This window comes from Diorhabda carinulata, chromosome X (assembly GCF_026250575.1).
Source record: "Diorhabda carinulata isolate Delta chromosome X, icDioCari1.1, whole genome shotgun sequence".
In the NCBI taxonomy this organism is placed as follows: domain Eukaryota; kingdom Metazoa; phylum Arthropoda; class Insecta; order Coleoptera; family Chrysomelidae; genus Diorhabda; species Diorhabda carinulata.
Genome location: NC_079472.1, coordinates 9,049,183 through 9,070,641, shown reverse-complemented (window position 1 = coordinate 9,070,641; position 21,459 = coordinate 9,049,183). Strand labels below are relative to the sequence as shown.

Genomic DNA, 21,459 nt, shown 5'->3' with positions numbered 1-21,459 from the left:
AACTGGCGGTCTGCGGTATGAGAGCCCTCCAAATTATTTCGATGGCCGTCTAGTATATATATTAATGAATAAATTTATAAAATCAAATTATTATTATTAATATCAAAATTATGTCACTATGTCAAAATTTAGATCTAATTTGAATTTAAAGTATATACTTTTGGTTTGATGATTTTGATATTTGTATGAATTTTTTCTTTATCTTGAGCTAGTTGTGATAATATGAAATTTAGGTATTATTGACCAATTAATTATCACTGTAGAAGTACTTTTCTTATCATTCGAGTTAGTTAGAATGTTATTTCAAAAATTTATTTTATTCGCTATGAATAAATTGAGTCAAATATTCATGAGATTAGCATGAATTAGTTGAAATGCCATATTTTTTGCTCTGGATACTTCTAAACTTTATTTGCGCTACGGCATTAAATTCAAACTTCTCAAGAAAGATTAAGTTGACATTAATAGATGACATGCTATCAACTCACCTCGTGCCATTGGTTTTGTCATTAATCTGTGTACAATGTTATCGTACGCCGATTCTCGAGCGACGCCGGAATCTTTGACTAATTTTTCCTTTATTGCGATGCAAAGCGAGTATTTAGCCAGAAGGTCTTCGAGTTCTTCGAAAGCCTGAAAATAAAGATGATAAATTGCTTTTATCATCAACTATTTTATGTCTCTATTGAATATAGAACTTCATCAAGTGATGACATGTATCAGCATATAGAAATGAATAATTCCATATTATAAGAATACTTTCAGAATTTAGTCCATCACTAGAGGGCGAATTTGCAATTTACTCAATTGAGTGGCACTTTATATACAATAATCGAATTCTTCAACAAACCCTACGTATTTCTCATTTCACTAATTTTAGTTTATCCCGTCAAATAAGAGGTGGGGGAGAGTGGAAAACTGAAAAAATTCTTGTATGTCCGGTTCTGCTTAGCCGACTTTCATAATTTTGATGTTTTTTGTAAGAGCTTCTTTCCCATAATATAAAATATAGGAATTTAAGTAACGACGTGCTAGATAGTGTTTGCTTTATATATTTCAAATATTGCGATTTCTCTTGACAAATTTAAAATGAAGCATAAAAAATGGGTCATGGGTCTTTTAAGAGTCAACTGAATTGAAATTCAAGTGAAGAAAATCGCACTTAATGAGGTATAAAATTAATTTGTCAAATTCTCAAATTCATGCACGTGTCTGACTCCTCCTGGACTGGAAAAATGTGATTGGAAAAATAATATAATACATTTTTACTCGATATAAGAATCATTGGTGCAGATTTTTCATTAAACAAATGTTTAGCCTAGGATTTATTCGGTTTGCCTTTTATTATTATTCCATATGAATATATTATGATTTTGAGTAGCGCGTATTGTTATTACATATCCTCTGCTACAGATATATGTCCTTTAGTAAAGAATTATGATTTGGAGTAAACATACGTGATGATGAAAATATGATGATATAAAATGCGAATGTTGGGAGCTTATTTTTTGTATTGTTCAAAAAATTGTTAACGCACTGGATTAAGAGTTATAGAGTTAATAGAAAATAATGTTCCACAAGAAAATATCTTTCCCGGTAAAGTAAATTTTTCATTAAAAAGTCATTCTGTATAGTTTACCGGACCTTGTATATCGATATTTACTTCGGAACCCAAAATGTTTATATCAAAACAAACGTGTAACAATTTGATGTTATTAACAGAAATGTTAATAACAAGAGAAACTATAACGTCCCGTATTTCCTGTAATTTGATATAAATAGAATTACTAAAATTCATAAAAATTGTAAAAATTTCTTGTATAAAATATCTAAACACGCATTTATACCGGATTTAATTATAATCCAGTTAATTAAATCGTCAAGAAAGCGATGAAATAAGACGAAGCATGAATTGAATTATGTTAATAATTTGAAGGTGTAGAGCTACAGGAATTTATGTGGGTTAAAATTGAACTTATAATGGAAAATTTGAGCTCCTTAATGAGTTGTGCTGCTTTTCATGAGGTTTAACAAAAACTATTCACATATATCACCAGGAAACATCAAAGGTGAAAATAGATGCAGAAACCCAGTTAAGAATCAAAAGGGGTGTCCGACAAAGTGATACAATTTTTCCCAAATTTTCACAACTCGATTATAATATATGTTTAAAAAGACCGAAATAGACAATGGGGGCATAAACCTGAATGAAGGAAAGCTAAACCATTTGCATTTGCCGACTGATGTCAGACTGACTAGACGATGCAAATAGAATGATTAAAAAATTATCCACAGCTTCCCAAAGCTCAGGCTTAAATATAAATATTGCCTCGACACAATTTATGACAAATCTAGTCCACAGTTGTAACCTAATGGTATGAGAAAAATAAATCGAGTACGTAAAATTCTACAAATATCCGAGACATAACACCCGAATGGGAAGGGACCATTGAACCAGCAAACTAGAAAGAAGGGCCGCATTTGGTAAGTTGACATGTGTATTAAGGTCAGATATACTGACATGTCTCCAACGAAAGGTGTTTGACTGATGCGTCCTCCCAGTATTGACTTACGGCTCTATGACGCTAACATTGACACAAAAAACTGTGGATAAAAATAAGATTAATTCAACGAGCCATGGAGAAGTTCATGTTAGGAATGATAAGATTTGAAACAAAGAACTGCATAGAAGAATAAAAGAGTCATGAATTTAAAATAGAACTGGGCTGGTCTGGTCGCAAAATTGTCAGATAATAGATATTCGAGCAAAATTGTCTACGTTAAGAGATGCTTTTTTTTATATTTTACCTGCAGGAGAAAGATTTGCAAATGAAAATACTTGTAAAGCAGAAGTTTTGCTTCTTTCTTAGGTCGGTTAGGTTAGGTTAGGTTAGGATTCCACTCCTTACTATAATAAAAATATTTCGGTTATGTCCCATGTGAGGAAGGGACAAGGATAGAGCTGTAATAGAAAATTATAGTTATCTGTTATACATTTTTAAAAGAGCCGAAGTTATTTGAACATCATTGAACAGCTAATTTCAACGTGTGCCAAACAAATACAAAATACATTGTATTTATGTAATATGTTCGTTTCACATATACTAAGAAAATTGATTACAATGAAAAATATCACAGGAAATGAAATAATAGAGAATCTTTGAGTAGTTAGAAGTCTTCTAATGCGTTTTTAAAACTGTGGGGCGGATTAACTAATTCAGAAAGAGAATTAAAATGGTTTGTTATATCTCTGTACGTTTGCTGTACAACTATATATCAGATATCCTGACAAATGATTCCGTATTAGTTTAAAAAATAAGAAAAATACATAGAATAACCCACAGTAAAAGAGCCGACGAATCTATCCAATCTGAGATGGTTGTGAGAGCTGTAATTCGTATTTAGGACCCAATGCGAATAATAGACAACATTAGATTGTTATCCGTATCAATCATCGAAAATTCTTGCCTTAAGATATTGTAGAGAAGCCTTTTTTCAGCATTCAGTTATTTTGACTTGTTTCATAGTTTTCTTCGATTTTAATTTAGAAAGAGAAACTTCAATCATAAAAAAGCTAATTCTTAAACAGTTTCGCGCTCTATAAAAATCCTTTTCCTCTAACACTTGGATTCATAACAAAACCTCTCTCTCTTCTAAAATAAAGTCAGGAAACAAAAAATTAAGAAAAAAATTTAATTGTACTAATAGTCCGCAAGTAATCGACACATGGCTACCGAAAACTATTCCACCTCAATTTTTTTAAGGGATCCACTTCAAATTGCCCTACTGATGATATAAATGCATGTTGCCATGGAGCAACCCCGTGCCATATGGTTTAAACTGAAATTGTTCAAACTAGTATAAGGAATTGTTATTATTCAACCAGACAAAGTTTTTTCGTATTCTCAATTGAATTACAAATCAAAAAGTTATGAATTTCGAAGGTAAAATATATATAATATTTTAATTCTCTATACTAATAGTTGATAATATTCGTAACAGATATTTGAGAATGTTCATTGTTTATACCTGTTTTGTATTGTTAATTGTGCGCGCTCACAAGAAAGCGTCGCTTACCTTTTAGTATCTCCGTCTCTCTCCGACTCATGCGCTGTACCAGCCTCTTCCTGTCCTGATTTTTGATTTATCTTATTCTTATTTAGAATTAAATTGTCTACAAATTGTTTCTGGAATCAATTTTATAAAAGTTATTTGAGCATGTATCGGAACATATAATTGAAATTACGTTTTTATCAGTTCTACATTTTTTTTTAAACAGAAAGTAATTTCATTGAGTAGAGCTCCTTTAATCGAATATTATAGATGTAGAAGTATGAATTAATAGAACAATATTCTTCTGAATAACAACCACAACTAATAACAAGCTTTGGTTTTACAGGATTTCTTACAATCATATGGTTTTTTAAGATCAAATGGAAATGGGCTCTTGTTTATAAATGAAGGTAGCAAAGTTTAATTTTCCAGTTTGTATCCGAAATTTGTCGAATCTAATGTTTCATATAATTACTTAATGTAATTACTTTTTGTTCTGATTCATGCTTATGACTTTTGTGAAATTTATCCCAAAACAAAATATTTTAAAAACCAATTTGTTTCTCATAACACTGCTTTCTTCAACAACATTGATAAAGTAAATTGTGTTCTTAACATAAATGACGAATAATGATTTACTACACAGAAAGATAAAAAACAGGTATAAATAATGAAATTTTTCAAGTATCTATTGTATAAAGAAAGAAAAAATATATCATTTATATTTTGTATTCTTTTAATATATTTTTCAATAGTCAAAATTACCCAAATCTGAGATTTCCAAAACTTCATATCTATAAAAACATTAACTCTGTTGTAAAAATTCATGCGATCTTTTTGTAATTCAATGAAGAATATGAGAAAAATTTGTCTGTTTGACTATTCCCTACATTTGTTTAAACAATTTCGGGTTAAACCATATGGCAAGGGGTTTCCCCATGGCAACATACGTTTATATCATCAGTAGGGCAATTTGAAAAATATAGAACGGTTAAAATATACAAGGTGTGTCATATGACAGTTATGAATACCAACTTTTTTGTTTTAACTACACCCTCCTGTATATTATTTATTTTTCTGGGTTCTTGTATTTTGCAATTTATGAGAAAAATTATCATTAAAGAATTTTATTCCACAAATTCCCTACATTACATTCAATACTCATTTAGCTCTTAAGAATGTAAGCAGAAACCATTCCAGCGCTCCTTTCCACTGATATGAATGAAACAATACAAGGTTTTGTTCATTGTCATAAAACTCATAGCTTCATAATAAATTATCTGACTGCATATCAATAAGCAAAATATGAAAGCAGTTTCGCGAGCTTGTTCATACAAGACAGATGAAAAACTAGGAGATTTGTTTTGTTTTCTAATAAGAGAACTTTCTCACTTCAAGTACATATTAATAGTCAAAATTTCAGCCAGCAGTATAATGAGAATCCTCAGCGGATGAGAGAAGAGCATATGCTATATCCTAAAATAATAAATACTTGGGAAGGAATTGTTGGTATCCTTTCAACTATAGCAACTTGAAAGGAGATAAATAATCAAAACTGTTGCCACAATGTCGTGCCAACTCTGAATAATATATATATATATATATATATATCCTGATCCAGCAAACCCATAGGTTCCTGCAAATAAAATATAGTTTTAGTAACATTCAAATGACCAGTCTGATCTTCTGATCTAACGTCATTAAATCACTTTTTTGAGCATATTTTGAAAGTATTTTATACAAAAGTAAAACCATCAATTTAGAGGACTGAAAAAGAAGAATCACGCTTGCGATCAGATCAGTCACGCCTCAGATGCTGGAAAAAGTTCTTTCTTTATCAGATTAGTATGTAGCCAAGACATTCACGGTTAGCATTTTGAACATCTGCTTCATTGACATTCAGGTTTTTTTTTAATTATTGGGGGTCGTTAGTTGAGCGAATTCGAGAAATAAAATGATTTTCTTTTTTTAATGCTAATAAATTTGAAAACACAATATTTCCGATTTATTTGGAGATAGGAATAGGACACTGTATATAAGTTATGTCTAGAATATTCTAATAATACAAAATATAATACCAAAAATTATACAGGGGGTTGCATTCGAAATAAGAAAGTTGGTTTTGGCCTCCGTCACATAACACTCACTGTATAATTTTTTAGAAACAAATGCGCATGTGAAAATACAAATCGACATGCACAAACGTTTTTCCCAACACACCTCCATTTATTTATTAACGAACTTATTCCTTTTGGCTGGTTTATACAGTATATTTGAATACTCTATTGATTGTATTCCAAAATTTTAAGATGCTTTTTCGTTATAAACTTACAGACAGGAGAAGTTCTAACCAATAAGACTGAGTCTAAGGAAAATATTACGCGTTCAATTCGACCCCAATTATTATTGCAGAATATTAGAAGTTTGTACCTTAATCCCATAATTGGACTCTTCGTATATAATCGATATGTAACTCCAGCCCATTTTTCGTATAATATCCACCATTGCTTTGACTTGATAATGGTCAGACGGTATTGTTCTTGAAAAGTATTCAAATCGTTGTTTGTTACTTAATTCGGGACTTGTCGAAAAAAATGACACCTGCAACAAATGAAAAATTGATGAGGAAAATGAAACTATATGAGCATGTTCCTAAATAATTATTAATGATTAATACAGTATAAAAATGGATTTCTCTCATCCAGCCACGTTCGTACCTGAGGAAGTTATTGTTTTAATATAATAAATAGCAATAATAATATCACTATTATGATTAGTGATAGAGGTATTTTACAACTTTTATTGATTCCATTATACAAAGTGACCCGCAAAAGAACTGACACACAGCAAAGGCGTATAGAGGAACTCAGAATATGACGATTAGGGGCAATTTACCGCTGTACTAAGTCGCATCTCTGGGCAGTTATAGGGACTCAAATTAGGGCTCGAAATAAAATGGACAATGGATAATTTAGTGCTTAAACTTTTTTTATGTCTCTCTATGTTCTCTGTCATTTCCAAGGAAAAGTCGAATAACCAAAGAGCTAGATATAATCAACTTGTTATGATTTTTAACATAAGTGGAAAATTCTTATTTACCGAACAATAGAATAACATTCTTGGAAACATGTCTTTGGTTACACTTTTCCATGAAAATGGCAAATTTTTATGAAAAATTACACGAGTAAGAAAAGTTTTGAAGTTAAATTCTCATTCCTCCAATGGCATTGGAATAAATTTTCTCAAATCAATAACATTCCTGAGTAATTTTGAGGTTCGGGTACCTCCAAATTAACTGTTGTTGAATATCTTCAATATAAACATTGGAGAAAACAGAAAAGAACAATAAAAACTAAAGAATATCGAAAACCAATTTAAAAAAATCATCGTTTTCTTAACCTTTTAGTCCCCAAATATCTCTGAGACGAATCGTTATTTCGTTACTCTACTTTGTGAGTTATATAATGTCATTTTGAATAACCTCACAATTTTTTTCGAGATTTTTAGTAGATTGAAGGTAACATACAATTTTTATCTAACTACTGTGTCATAAGCCTGCTTAAAATCTATGAATACAACATGAAGGCCTGCTTTTATCTAGTATAATCTCAAGAATAAAGTTAAGTCTTTATCAAAATATGATATTCACAATGACAGTTTGCGTATTTATATTGGTCAATAGATCACCTTCATCATGAATATCAAAATAAGAATAAAATCAGACTACAACACTGTTCTAATAAGAAAAATTAAATTTTTCTTAGTCCTCACATCTTAAATATATACCAGTAAGCAATTAAATTATTTGTAGTTTTATTAGAATTTACAAAATAGAGCTATGAATTTTAGTCAAATTACTTCGGTCTTTTTTATCATTTATAGCTTTTTCGTTCTTATGAGTGTGAACCATTTCTAAAAATTCTCTTTTTCGTGTATGAGATCCTTTTTTAAGAATTATTGAATCTTTTTAATTGAATTTATGTTTTTTTGATATTTCATGGTTCGTTAATGCAGTTCTATTTTCTTTATCGTATTGATGACTTCTCAGTCTATTTTCTAAACACTGAGCTGTCTACCCTATGTAGACAGCATCACAATTAGTACAAGACTTGTTATATAATATTACTTTTTTTCTTTTTTGGTGTAATAGATTTCAATTTAGTGAAATATTTGGATAACGTATTATGTCCTTCATGACTCATACTAATTTTATATGTATTGAAATAATTCGATAATTGTTGGGAAAGTCTTTTTACATACGAATATGGTAAGGAGAAATGTTATATGTTTTGATGTTTCGTTTCTGTTTTGTTCTTCAATTGATTGTAGTATCCTTTTCCTGAATATGTTATTTATCATTTTTTCCTAAATAATTCAAGTGAAATTTGTAGAACTGTTTTGTGAATTCTAATAAAACTACAAATAATTTAATTGATTAGAACAAAGTTCTAGTTCGATTTCATTCTTATTTTGATATTCGTGATGAAGGCAAAATCTCATGACATTATTTGAAATCAATGCTTCATAGTGATGATGATCTGACTTCCTCAGTAGAAAAATTTCACAAGTGAAATAAAATCTTGCTAAGTTTTTATCATAATATATGTGTCTATTACTTGTAGGGAATTCAATGAGCCAGAATTTTGTTCTATTTTTGATAATAAACGGAATAACAGGGAGGAGATAGCATTCTATTCTATCAATGTATAATATTAGGGGAAATAATCTTCACATGTGAAAACTACTGAATGTATTTCATGCTCTTGTAGCAGCTAATTTAATTTACATTTTTCGTCTGTTGGGATTCAATGGAACTCGAAAAATTGTTAATTTGGACTCTCTGTCAGAAATATTTGTAAAAGTCTAGCACTATTTTTATACGAATCCAATCAAAATGTGCTGATTTGTTCCGGTTATTTGAAATTTGTTGTTCGCATGTGACATCAAACGTGTCGTGTGCCTTACGCTATATTTATGACGATTTAAAAATTTGAACATCAACGTTAACTTCTAGTGATGTATATTTGACCAATAAATTAATGCGCAGAACTATTTTTTTTGTCCTTATCAAGTTTTGTTTGGAAGGTTCTGTTGGTTATGTAAGATTTCAGAAGTTTGGAGGAAGAGTTCTTTTAATTTTGTGTATCAGCTCTTGATGCCACACTCTGTAAAAAGCCTGACCGATATCAAGGGAAACCACAGAGCAGTATTCTTTGTTTTCCAGGGCTTTATTTATTTTCTGTGTGAGTCGATGAACTTGTTGCACTGTCGATTTTTTTTTGTCCAAGTCCAAATTGATGGCAGGGGATCCCATCCTGTGGAGGTAAGTCTTCAGTTATTCTATGTAGGAATAATTTTTCAAGGAGCTTGGACATTGTAAGTAGAAAGCTTATTGGACGGTGAGATGACACGTGAACTGTAAACCAAAACCGTGAACAAAAAAATCGCGACAATCAAGGTCCAATGCGAAACAATGTTGATTGTTCACTTTTATTCTGGGGATATTATTCAGAAGGAATTCGTCCCTTCCGAGAGGGAACGGAAATTTTTGCTTTGAAGTTTTGGGACGTCTCAAAGCTCGTGTGGCTCGAACAGATTTGGCACAAGGAAGCAGGTGGATCCTTCATCACGATATTGCGCCCACTTACTCATCGCTCGTTGTGCGTGAGTTTTTGGCCCGAATCTCAATCACCATGACAAACCGCCTGTATTCACACAATTCAGTCTCTTGTGAATTCTATTTGCTCCCAAAATGCAAAATTGTGCTTCAAGAGCGGCCATTAGGGCAGATATGTCACGGTAACTGGACAGTATTACAACTGAATATTTCAGGAAATGCTATCAACAGCGGAAACGGCGTTGGCAGAAATGCATTTTGTCTCAGGAAGGAGATCATATTTTAGTACCTTAATAATAGCAAAAATGAAGTTAACATTCAATTTTCATACGTAGTTTATGAACAAATCTCGTATAATGAAATTCAGCTTCTGCTATCAAGTGTACTCACTGTTAATAAATAAAAACGTGCTCTATGGCTGATTTGCCTAAACATATTCTTGGAAATGTAATAATTAGGTACGAACAAATAGTCAATGAGTCGTTACCGACCTTATAAGTGTTAATGTGTTGAAAGTTTCACATACATTATTGTATATTGAGGTGGCAATGCGACGAGAACACACCTGTTAATATAAATAAATGGTTATTCTAAGGTTAATACATTCAATAAATCTCCTGAAGCTGTAGGTTCCCAGAAGTGTCTTTGCGTGCCTCAGGTTATGCAACAGACAACACACTTATTACGAGTTTTCTAACATGATTGTTTTTCAAATAATAACTGTCCTCTTTTGAGTCAAACAAATTCAGTTAGAACCGAAAAATATATCAAAAGAAAAAACACTAATTAAAACTGAAAATTAAACTTCATAGTTTTGGGTAATTAACAAAGTTACTGAAGCTTTAGCGCTAGAAATTTCCTTTAAAAGTGGTGGTTCTAATTAAAACGTTGACGGTTTTATCTTCTCTACGTTGGAAAATAAACTGAGTGCCACTTTAACTCGTTAATTTTATTATTTTTAATTGTCTTGCTGTTGTACTATAACCAAAATCGGAGTTTTCTGTTATTAAATGAATATTGTGGATGCGATAACTTCCTCGAATGCTCATCAGTCTCTGTTGTTTGAAATATTTTTGAGATATTCCAAACTTTTTCATTGATATCCTCATTGATCGAGTTTTGTTTAGAAATAATAAGGAATATATGAGATGACATTAAATGAAGTCAAAACGGCAGGCAGAGGATACAGAATGGGAAAACATGAGTTTAAGATAGTTTGCTACGCTGATGACGCGGTTGTGATATCCGAAGATGAGGATAATCTGCAAAAACTGCTACACAGATTTGAAACAGTTGCAGGAAAATTCAATATGATCATATCGACACAAAAGACACAATCCTTGACAATAGCGAGAGAACCAAGAAGATGCAAACTGGCAATTTATAATAAAAGTGTAGAGCAGGTTATGTCTTTTAAATATTTAGGGGTTAACATCACGAGCAATAGGAACTTGAAACAAGAAGTTAAAACGCAAACAACAGCAGCATCTAGGATATCGGGATTCCTTCGAACCGTGATATGGAGGAATAAATTTTTAAGTATCGAAAGCAAAACACGGATATATAAAACTTGTGTCAGACCAGTAATGACATACGCCATAGAAACGAGGGCAGAGACTGCAACTACTAAGCGGATTCTTAGAACGACCGAGATGAAGACATTACGCTCAATTACAGGGAAAACACTAAGAGACAGAATAAGGAGTAATGAAATTAGAAGAATGTGTGACGTTCCGGATATAGTGAGATGGGCCAGAACTAGAAGAAGAGCATGGAGAGATCATGTCAATAGAATGGCCGATGATCGACTGGCGAAAATCGCAAAGGAAGAGAGACCCAATACAAGTAGACCGCCTGGAAGACCACCAAAGCGCTGGTATGAGAGCTGGTCCTCGGAGTCACAACTTAGGCTGCCTCTTTGAAGACACAAAACATAGTCTTAAAATAAGAAGAAGAAGAAGAAGAAGAAGAAGAAGAAGAAGACATTAAATGATAGTTATTAAAATGTACTATAACTACACAGACTACAATTATACATGAAGAATGAAGGCAATTAGAATCGTGAATGAGAAAAATAGATGTATGGAAAAGTCGTTTGATTATAGGTGTTGCTTTCGGAACGCAACAATTTCTTTTTCACCTCCTCTATGAAGTGAATGAAGTTAGCTCACACTTATTTTTGATGGAGTTTTGTTTGTAGGCCGGACCATAAAAGGAACAAAAAATCCAGCTGGAGTTCATCATAGGTGAAATTTTATGTACCTAAACTACTATTTCATAATAACTCAATTAGTTTTCAATGTTACGAGGCTTATAAAATAAGGTTCCCAACGAATTTTAACAATAAAAAACATGTTTATTAGCTTGATAGAATAATGCATATCTTCATTTTCCGACATAATCGCCTGTGTATGCCTGTGTCATAGAAGTCCGCCGCAGCGCCGCTCCAAACCTCCTCTTTCAGTACTTCGTCAGTTCTGAAATACGTCCCTCCCAGGTGTTCTTTTTTAATTCAGAAAAAAGATGGTGATCACTTGGGACCGCTTCTATACGTTGCTGTTTGTAAAAATTTTTGGGAGCCACCTTGTACGAATATTGGCGATAGATCTTCCAGCATTTCTTTCTCCATTTTCGCAATCACTTCTTCTGAAAACTATGTCCGATCAGAACGTTGTTGGTCATGGATGTCTGTATTCCCGTCTTTGAATTCTCTGTACCATTTGCGCATACGTTGCACTTTTATATACTTTTTCCCATACATCTGACACAGTTGGGCATGAATGTCCACCGCAGAACGTAATTCGCACCTGACGTGATAATTAAATGGAAGCTCTCTCTTTCATAATTACCAAAACAAGAATGAACTTTGAAAACAGCTCGACGAAAATTGTAAATCATTCTTCAAATTTTCCTGAGAATATTATTTTTATACTCAATAAAGAGATCTTGTCACAAGCAATGAAGCAATGAAAATTTACTGCAAGTAGTGAGTTGTTCCTCAATACCATTCTTCCGAAAGTATTAATATAATCTGTCTGTCTTAAGACTCACGTTTTACATCCGATATTATAGGTATCATAATGCTCTTATATGTTCTGACTTTATTGTTTATATGTAAGTTTCTAGCTCTATATAAAGGTAGGAGAGCATTCGCAGGGTTACTTTTTCTTATGAAGTCTTATACTGATGATGTTTTCGTTTCAATCGTTGGTAAACTGAACCTACACCTAGGTATATGAAATATGTTACTCTTTCTAGATCAACTATCAATAGTGATAAAAGCGGCAATTGTGGATTGTGTTACCAACAAAATCTCGAACATTATTTATTTGATTCATTTATTTATCAATTTTTTCACACCACTCAAAGTATTAGGGCTAATTAGGTGAAAAAAACATTCATAAAAGTTTGCAATCAAAGAATCGAAAAACAATACAATCATATGAAATACTCATGACATACTCTACGTGAAGATACGAAAAAATCACAAAGTGATAGTAATGGGTGAGTCATAAAGAACTTTACATACTTCTACCATATGTAGAGTCCCTCAGGGAGGATATTATGTGGCTACTAAACAGTATCAACTCCTCTTCTTCATTAATTCACAATGTGATTTGTGAAATTGACCATAAAATTTGATGTTGACCTATGTTTACATAGGTCATTTGATTTTAAAATTTTTTTATGATGCATACATACAAGTATTCGACTGGTAATATCTAGACTTAGAAACTCCAGGATCGGCTTTGGAAAAATTAATTAATGGATTCTTATTGAATTTGCCCTCTTTATAAAGAGTTATTTTTATTCGAACAAATCTTATCAAATATATAAAAACCATAATAACGTATCACATTACAAGATACTGAGTCTAGCAAATGTTATGAATTTCGGGAATTTCGGATAACAATAAGGAGCAACAATAATTAAAATTATGTTGTTAAGGCGCATGAGTGAGGACTGAAAAGAATACAATAATTGCAACAAATTGAGGATAATTCACAATGTATTCTCGCAACGGAACACAGAGTCCTCTACACAATTTTGTTGCCGAATTTTCAAGTACCGTATCAAATTAGGTATGCTCTGGGATCGTTTTCAATAGTATTACAAAAAAGTATAACTCCATCAATTAATTGATATAGTTTATCAATATTCTCATTGTAAACTAGTTGCTTCAATAATCTCCAAATATGGTGATCAGCGGGATTAACATCAAGGGATTTTGAAGATCATGAAATAAGACCCTCGCGTCCTATTCACCTGTGGCCATAAACATTATTTAGATGATTCTTTGCAAGTGGAGAATGGGGCTTCAAATACATCTCTTGACAAACCAATTAGTCATTTATGACAGCAATCCACACATGTGAATTACGGTTTTATTTTACCCATCTGTTGCAAGTCGGGCTTCATCTGTAAATAGTGACCTGTACAGCGTTGGTATATCCATCTACAAAATTCCAACCTATGGATCTATATCTGTGTACAGATGATTTTTTTGTGAGATTTTACTCACTTCTGATGGTATAACATCAAGTTCTCGACTTACTTGTCTAGTGCTTATTGTAGGGTCCAAAGTAACAGCGTAGATAATGTCATCTTCCTGCACTTCTTATATATGTCGTTCTGTTCTTCTATTAGAAAAGTACCATTTTTTGCAAATAATTGAAAACTAACCCAAATATTGGATGACTGGGAGCCCAACGATCTAGGAATCTCCTGTGATATTTTCTAGTAGCAGCTCTGCTTTTTCCTTTACTAAGCCCATTAACAAAAATTATGTCGACATATTCTGTGACCGAAGACTAATGTGGCATTTTGAACGAAAGTAACAGAAGCTCTATTGAATCTAATACAATAGTACGTAACTTAGCTATACACAGAAGAAATATGTATTCTTGTACACATGAGGTTGATAATGACAATGGATATAGAGTATCAAAGAACGTCAGCCGGTCAACGCCAATTTTGATTTTGAAACTTTTTAGAGTAGCTCGTTATCATTATTTTATTCAGTTGATACAATGTATTATCTGACATAAAATTTTAATCATTCCAATTAACACACATTAACACATACATGAGGTTCGACTTTTCAATCAATTTATTATTTATCGCATTTAATGCTCCAATCCACTTTTTGTCAAAAAATTCAAAATTGATAAGCAATTAATTCTGCCCTCAGAGATAATACAAAATGACATATACATACATACATATTAGATTATTTTGTAGCTACTCATTTCAGTTGAAATATTTGATATTCATGAAATGGGTGATTCCGTTCTAACTGTGATTTTTTGTATTCAAAATTTCAAGATTTTAAAATTTAACTTTTCTAACTTTTTTATGCATATTATTCATCTATTTTACTGTAAAAATAAAGCTCTAAGAGGAATTTACTACAACTTCAAAGTATCACGAGCAAGACACAAATGTCGGATTTTGAGTTCCACGGTACTAACTCATTTATCCACGGTACTGACATGGTAACTTAAGATATTAAACAACAAGTGCATCAATTTTCCTCAGTTTGATCATAAACATTAGAATTTATAAGGTAATTAGTTTAAATCATTTGTTACGACAAAAAAAATTAATAATTTATCGGTAAATTCTAGGAATGGACATGACACGGTACTGACATTCAAGTGATGTAGTATAAGTTTTCTTTAAGTGGCAAGTTATATTGTATAAAAATAATGTTTAAATATCTCAAGAATTATTCAATTAACACAAAATTTTTATTAATTGATTATTAATTAATGACTTGTACAAAAAAACAATACAGGACATTGAATATCACAGTTATAATGGAATCACCCAAATTTGTTTAAATTGATACCTTCTTATGTGATGCCTCATTATTGTTGTTCTATTTTGGTAAGATTTGATCATTTACTGAAAATTCAATAAAAGTGCTTATTGCATTTGAAGCTGCAATATTTAATACGAATCTCTAAATTGATTTCTCGAAAGCCAGTCCTGGAAATTTAGTGAGTGGAAGATTCATATAGCTTGAAAATTATTAACTACATTTAAAAAAATATTATACAGGGTACAATCAATACGAATCTCGAAATAGATTTATCGCCAGTCCTGGAATTTCTAAGTTTAGCTCATTCCAGTCGAATATTTGATAGTATGCATCATAGATAAAATTTAAAAAATCCAATGACCTGTATAAACCCTATAGCCAATTAAATTCAGCCAGTTCTTTATATTCACCGGAAATGTACCAAATTTTAACAAGTGATTAAATGTAACCCACTCATTTCTTATTTATAGATAGCAAAGAATCCGTCTATTCACTGGATGTTCTGAACGCCATTATCTACAAATAATGGTATTGACATGAGTCGGTTCAAAAAGTGAGTTGTAACATATAGTAACATACAGGATCATTGACTAATTAAGCTTTCACGTGAATGAAAATATAACGTATTGCAATAAGAAAATATTCTAATCTAATTGTGGGAATACTTCTAAATGTACAGAAGTAAAATAAAGTCAAGTCATCCCATTTATTTGATTTTACTCATATAATATGATAATAAATCAAAGCAACAAACATAAAATATAGACTAGTAAGTAAATCAAATGATCCATACAGGAATCGTTTTTAAAAGGAAGCAGTAAAGAACGTGGGACATCGACTGCACAGAAGGAGATTATGCCAATCATAATTATCCACAATACATCGAACAAGTATGTGAACCAAATATTCTTTCGGGTCTAAAATTATGAATAAGGACTGTATATGCAGCACTTTAAATTTAGAAATAACAAAACAAATAACTTTTTAAATTGGATTAAATAGTTATAATTAGTTGAATAGTTTCATTTCAAAATAAACGCGCTGTCCGTATTAACCAGAAAGTGAGTACATTCAAAACAACCACTTTCGAATTGTTAAATTATAAAATTAGCTATCCTTTTTCATATATATTCAATATGATTACAACAAAGTTAACAATTTGAAAAAATTTAATCTTATCAAGTGATTGTAGAAAGTATATTGTGTATTATATATTTTATGTCGTGCGGTAACTATTACTCTCAAGCAATTCACTCTTAATACATAAATAATTAGGAGAATTATTTATCATTTCTGGCACAATTACTTTATTGTATTATTTCGTTTGCTATTGTTGATTGTGCTGTTGTTGATTGTTGTACAATTCACAATTAAAAAAAAAATTGAAATTATTTCTTACTTATGGAAATGCGAGAATTTTTAACGACGCTTTTGACAAAAACAACGGCTTCTATAATTAAAAACCAAAATATTATGCACAATATTTGCTCAACGTTTTTTTAATTGGCACGTTAACAAGGGAAATTGTCGCTAGTGGAACAATAACAATCCGCGAATTTCTAAAGGCTCATACACAATATCCAGAGAAAATAATGTTCGAGCTGTTATTTATGGAATTAATCCACCTTAGTTTTTTTTTGGGAAATAATAATGAGAACGGAAAATAGAAAATAAGAATGATTGATGCGTGTCGAGATCTTCTATTTTTTTCTATTTTATAATTTGTATGCTGTAAAACAATTTTCTCTAATGTTTCTAAACTTAAGCTTTTTCAAATGGAAAAATCATCAAGTATAACGTAATTTCAAATTATAATATTTAATTATAATTATATTCCAGTGACTGAAATAAAACTATATGACCATAAAGAAAAAAATCAAAAAAACTCTTTTTTATCATGCAAATGGAACTACTCTTTACTCAATTCCCTAGAGAATAATGCGTCAGTTGAGACCAAAGTTTCAAGTAGATTATGGAACTTTAAACAAAAATTTTTCATTTTTCTCTAATTCACTGCGCTTTTTTCTTCTTCGAATTACAACGAATCCTCATGTACTCGCATATCCTTTGTAAACTATCCAAACAGTACAAGACACTTCTCGACTATGTGATAGCTGCATAATTATTTAGATAAAGTTAGGTTAGGTTAGGTTATAAGAGGATGAAGAACAACCCAACTAACCGGCCTAACTTCGTTCCAGTATCTTAAATAGAATATTTTTATTCCAACTACGGTATCATGTTTTGCTGTTTATTATTTCATTCCATACGACCAAAAACGACTTTTTAGGTTATTTAGAATTATTCTAGCACTAATGTATGTATACATAGCTAATATCACATATACACTTTTAGCAGTTGGATCAATAAGCAAGCATCCCAAACTTAAGACAAAGCTGCTACTGAACAAGCAATTGAGCATACTAAAATAAAATCTATTTCTTATGTCACTTCCAATACCGAGGCATTCTAATAGTTTGTGTCTCAAACTACCCACTTCCCCACAAGCATCATTCGAATTCTGTAAAGATGCTCTTGAGTGCCACAATGCCGAAATATCATTCTGCAAATCATGGAGATTCTGGCTCTATCTTAATTCACCTGACAAACCACGGTATTTGATTGATTTTCCCTTTCAATTTAAATATGTGTTCCTCCTCTCATCTTGCATATTCATTTTTTTGTATTGTTACTCAAATCCATTAGGATCAAAACTTTTCAATAATCACAGCAATTGCTAGAGTTTCAGCCGTGCATATGTTGGAATAGTACGAGATTCTTGCTAATGCTTTCATATCCTTGCTTTTTGATTTCTTCATTATTGTGGAAGTCATTTGCGTAGGTTGGAATTCTGAAAGCTATTTCGACCCTCTTTTCGCCCTTTTCTATAAATTTGTTGGATTCCTTTGGCTTCTTGTTTGTACAGATTTCTGCCCAATTCCACTGGGTGAAGATTGCCCACGTTTTTGTCTTTGTGTTCGATCAGTACCTTGAACGGCTCGGAATCATTGATATTATGAAAGAGATTGATTGGCTTCCTTCTACTTTTATTATTTGGACTTGTTGGTCCTTTATCAATAATGGGTGAGCCCTCCGGTTCGGGCTTTGTTACTTGGGATTATTTCTCCCAACTTATCATTGTTTAACATTCACTTAAAAGAAAATTATCTCTGACTCATACTAATCTGGCTTTATTGCTTTGATTTTCTGTTAGACCGACACGTCCGACATTCGCAAACTTATTATACATTTGATTTTACTAATGATCTTTTAGATGAAGAAATATTCTATTCTACACCAGCTTATTACAAGTTTCCTGGTTTACATACACATATTACTATGTATAAGAACACAATGTTTTATCTTTTAGTTATTGTGACTGGAAAATTGAAGAGCATTTGTGATAAAATAAATTGCAAACAAGTTTCATATCCACGTTATTCTCGGGGGAGCGATTCAAAAATAGAAGTTATAAATCTCTCAAACTCAACGTAAAACTTTATGATAATAATTTGAAACTCAACGGTAACTGTTAGATATTTGAGTTAAGTTGTTAGATTAATACAAGGTTAGTTTAAAGTACGGACACTTGTGAATTTAGAAACAATATTTTACAGCTGTATTGTTGAAGTATTGCTGAAAATTCAAAACTCTACCAAAACTACGAAGTTGAATGTGCGAGTATTGAAAAAAACACATATAATACCAACTCATATGACAAAAGCACTGAATTCTACTTACTAGATACCCCGATGAGAGACCAAAGTATGATATATGCTTAAGAGGGAATAATAACGTCGCACGTTGTACCCCTCTTCAAATAATTAATGTGAATAGCACGACTTTTTTCCTTATAATACGTGTTTAATCCTATAGAAATACTTAGTACATTAAATACCTAATTACACAAATATAATCGTTCACCTATTTCGTGTGTGGAAATTGAAGGAAAAATATTCCAACTTATTTTGAAACTTGACAATTATGTGTGTAAAATTGTGTAGAATTTTTTAAAATATAGTAGATATTGATATGATAAATATATTGCAGAGTAGAAATTGTGCATACGAAACTAATGCGTAATAAGTGAGGTTGAATGAATGTTTGCGAGGTGGATTTTAATTATTTGAGTGATAAATTAAAATAATTACGTGGAAAATTTGACATTTTACTCAAAACAGAAAAAATGGGAGGAATTTAGGAACAAGCTAGTCAGTAGAACACACCAGAAACTTTTCTTCAGTGTATTGAGAGGTCTTAGAGGCAACAAAATGGTAGAAAATGTTTTACTTAATTAACCAGTAAATGGAGTGAAGCACTTGAGAGAATGTTTTGGAAAAATGATTTACACAGAATATAAAGTAGGACCAAACGAAGCAGCTAAAAGAGAAAACACAAAAAAAAACTCAAGGAGAAGAAGAAATAAGTGAAGAACTGATAATAAAGAGGAATTGGCTACAACAATAAAACAGCTATTATATAATTGTATATATAATTTTATTGATTTGGTTTTTGAAGAATATCTATTTATTAAGGTAGTTTTAAGTTTTTCAATTACTTTATCACTTACTGATATTCGGGTGAACTTAGTTTTATAGCTCTATCTTCTAATCCTATAATGACACTGTTTATTTTCTATTTTCCTATTTCCATTGTATATTGAATTTCAGGGTTGAATATATTAAAAGCTTCTAGGAAATCATCAAAATCATCGTATGGAATTGCGGTAAGACAGTCATTAACATAGCGTTTGAAAAATAATACATTGAATTTCTTGTTTTCCAATACTTTTTCTCCTATACATTCCATTATAATGTGTGCTAAGTAGAAAAAATTAGAGATCCCATTGTACAACCATTTAGTTGTTCATAGAAATTATATTGGAATTGGAAATAATTATTCGTTTGAATGAGCAGTATGTTTTCTAGAAACTCATTGTGAGTGAGAGATGTATGTTGTTCAATGGAATGACCTTTTTTCTTTTAAAACATGTGCTATTAAATAATTTGGAATATTGTTGTACATTGAGACAATATCTAGAGATATCATTTTATAATTATTAGGTATATGTGATGTATGTAAATATTGTTTAAGCTTGAATGAATCTTTTATATAAAAATAATTTCTAGTTTGCTAGTTATTTAGATAGATTATAAAGTGATGACTGGATGTATGATACTATTGTTCGCATTGGAATATTTGACTTCTGTAATTTAGGTAGTCCATATATTTTTGGTGGTATTGCATTTTGTGTTTGTAATTCTTTTGAATCAATTGTATCAATGGAACCATTTTTTGAGAGTATTTTGTTGAAAGTATTATATTTATTTTGAAAAAGTTGAAAAGTTTTATCTCTTTTAATTTTTTGATAAATATTTTTGTCCTTTAATAACCGTATTATTTCATCATTGTAATGCTTTCTGTCCATTATTAATGTTTTATTACTTTTATCTGGTTCTAAAACTGTTATTTGAGGTTTACATTTAATGAATTCCCTAGTTTTTGTATTTTCTTTGGATATTTTTTTGTTGATTTACTGAGTTTTATTATAACGGAGTTTTATTTTACGATTACTGATAGCATTAACTACTTCAGCTCTAATATTACTATATCTTTTATTTCTTATGATTTATATATAAAAGTCGATTCTATATTAGCTATACGAGGGGATACCCAAAAGTAACCGGAATAGCATTGCCATGGGTGGAGCTTTTGTAGTACTGATTTCTGCCGCTAGGCTAGCGCAACTCTTTCAGTTCAGTTCAGTTCAGTTCCACGCGAGCGGTTGACCTGCTACGTTCTGTTTTTTACTAGTGACCGTTTTTGCTAGTGCTGTTTCACTGCTGCTTCGTTTTATATGATGGCAAATTTAAGTGATCAACGTGCCGCTATGAAATTCTGTTTTCTACTCGGTAAAAACGCTGCTGAAACTGTTTTAATGTTAAAAACTGCTTACCAAGATGAT

General features: G+C 31.3%; 1 protein-coding gene across 5 annotated transcripts in view; it reads right to left on the bottom strand.

Moving 5' to 3' along the window:
- LOC130901434 (metabotropic glutamate receptor 2) overlaps positions 1–21,459 on the bottom strand; it is a 602,363-nt gene that overhangs the window by 114,432 nt on the left and 466,472 nt on the right. For all 5 annotated transcript variants that reach the window (XR_009060283.1, XR_009060285.1, XR_009060284.1 and 2 more), the window contains 2 exons: positions 6,484–6,654; positions 489–633 (listed from right to left, as the gene is read on the bottom strand). Coding sequence is in view for 2 of the 5 variants with exons in the window: in XM_057812830.1 (XP_057668813.1) it covers positions 489–633; positions 6,484–6,654 (316 nt within the window). In the remaining 3 variants the exon portion in view is untranslated. The remainder of the gene's footprint in view (positions 1–488; positions 634–6,483; positions 6,655–21,459) is intronic.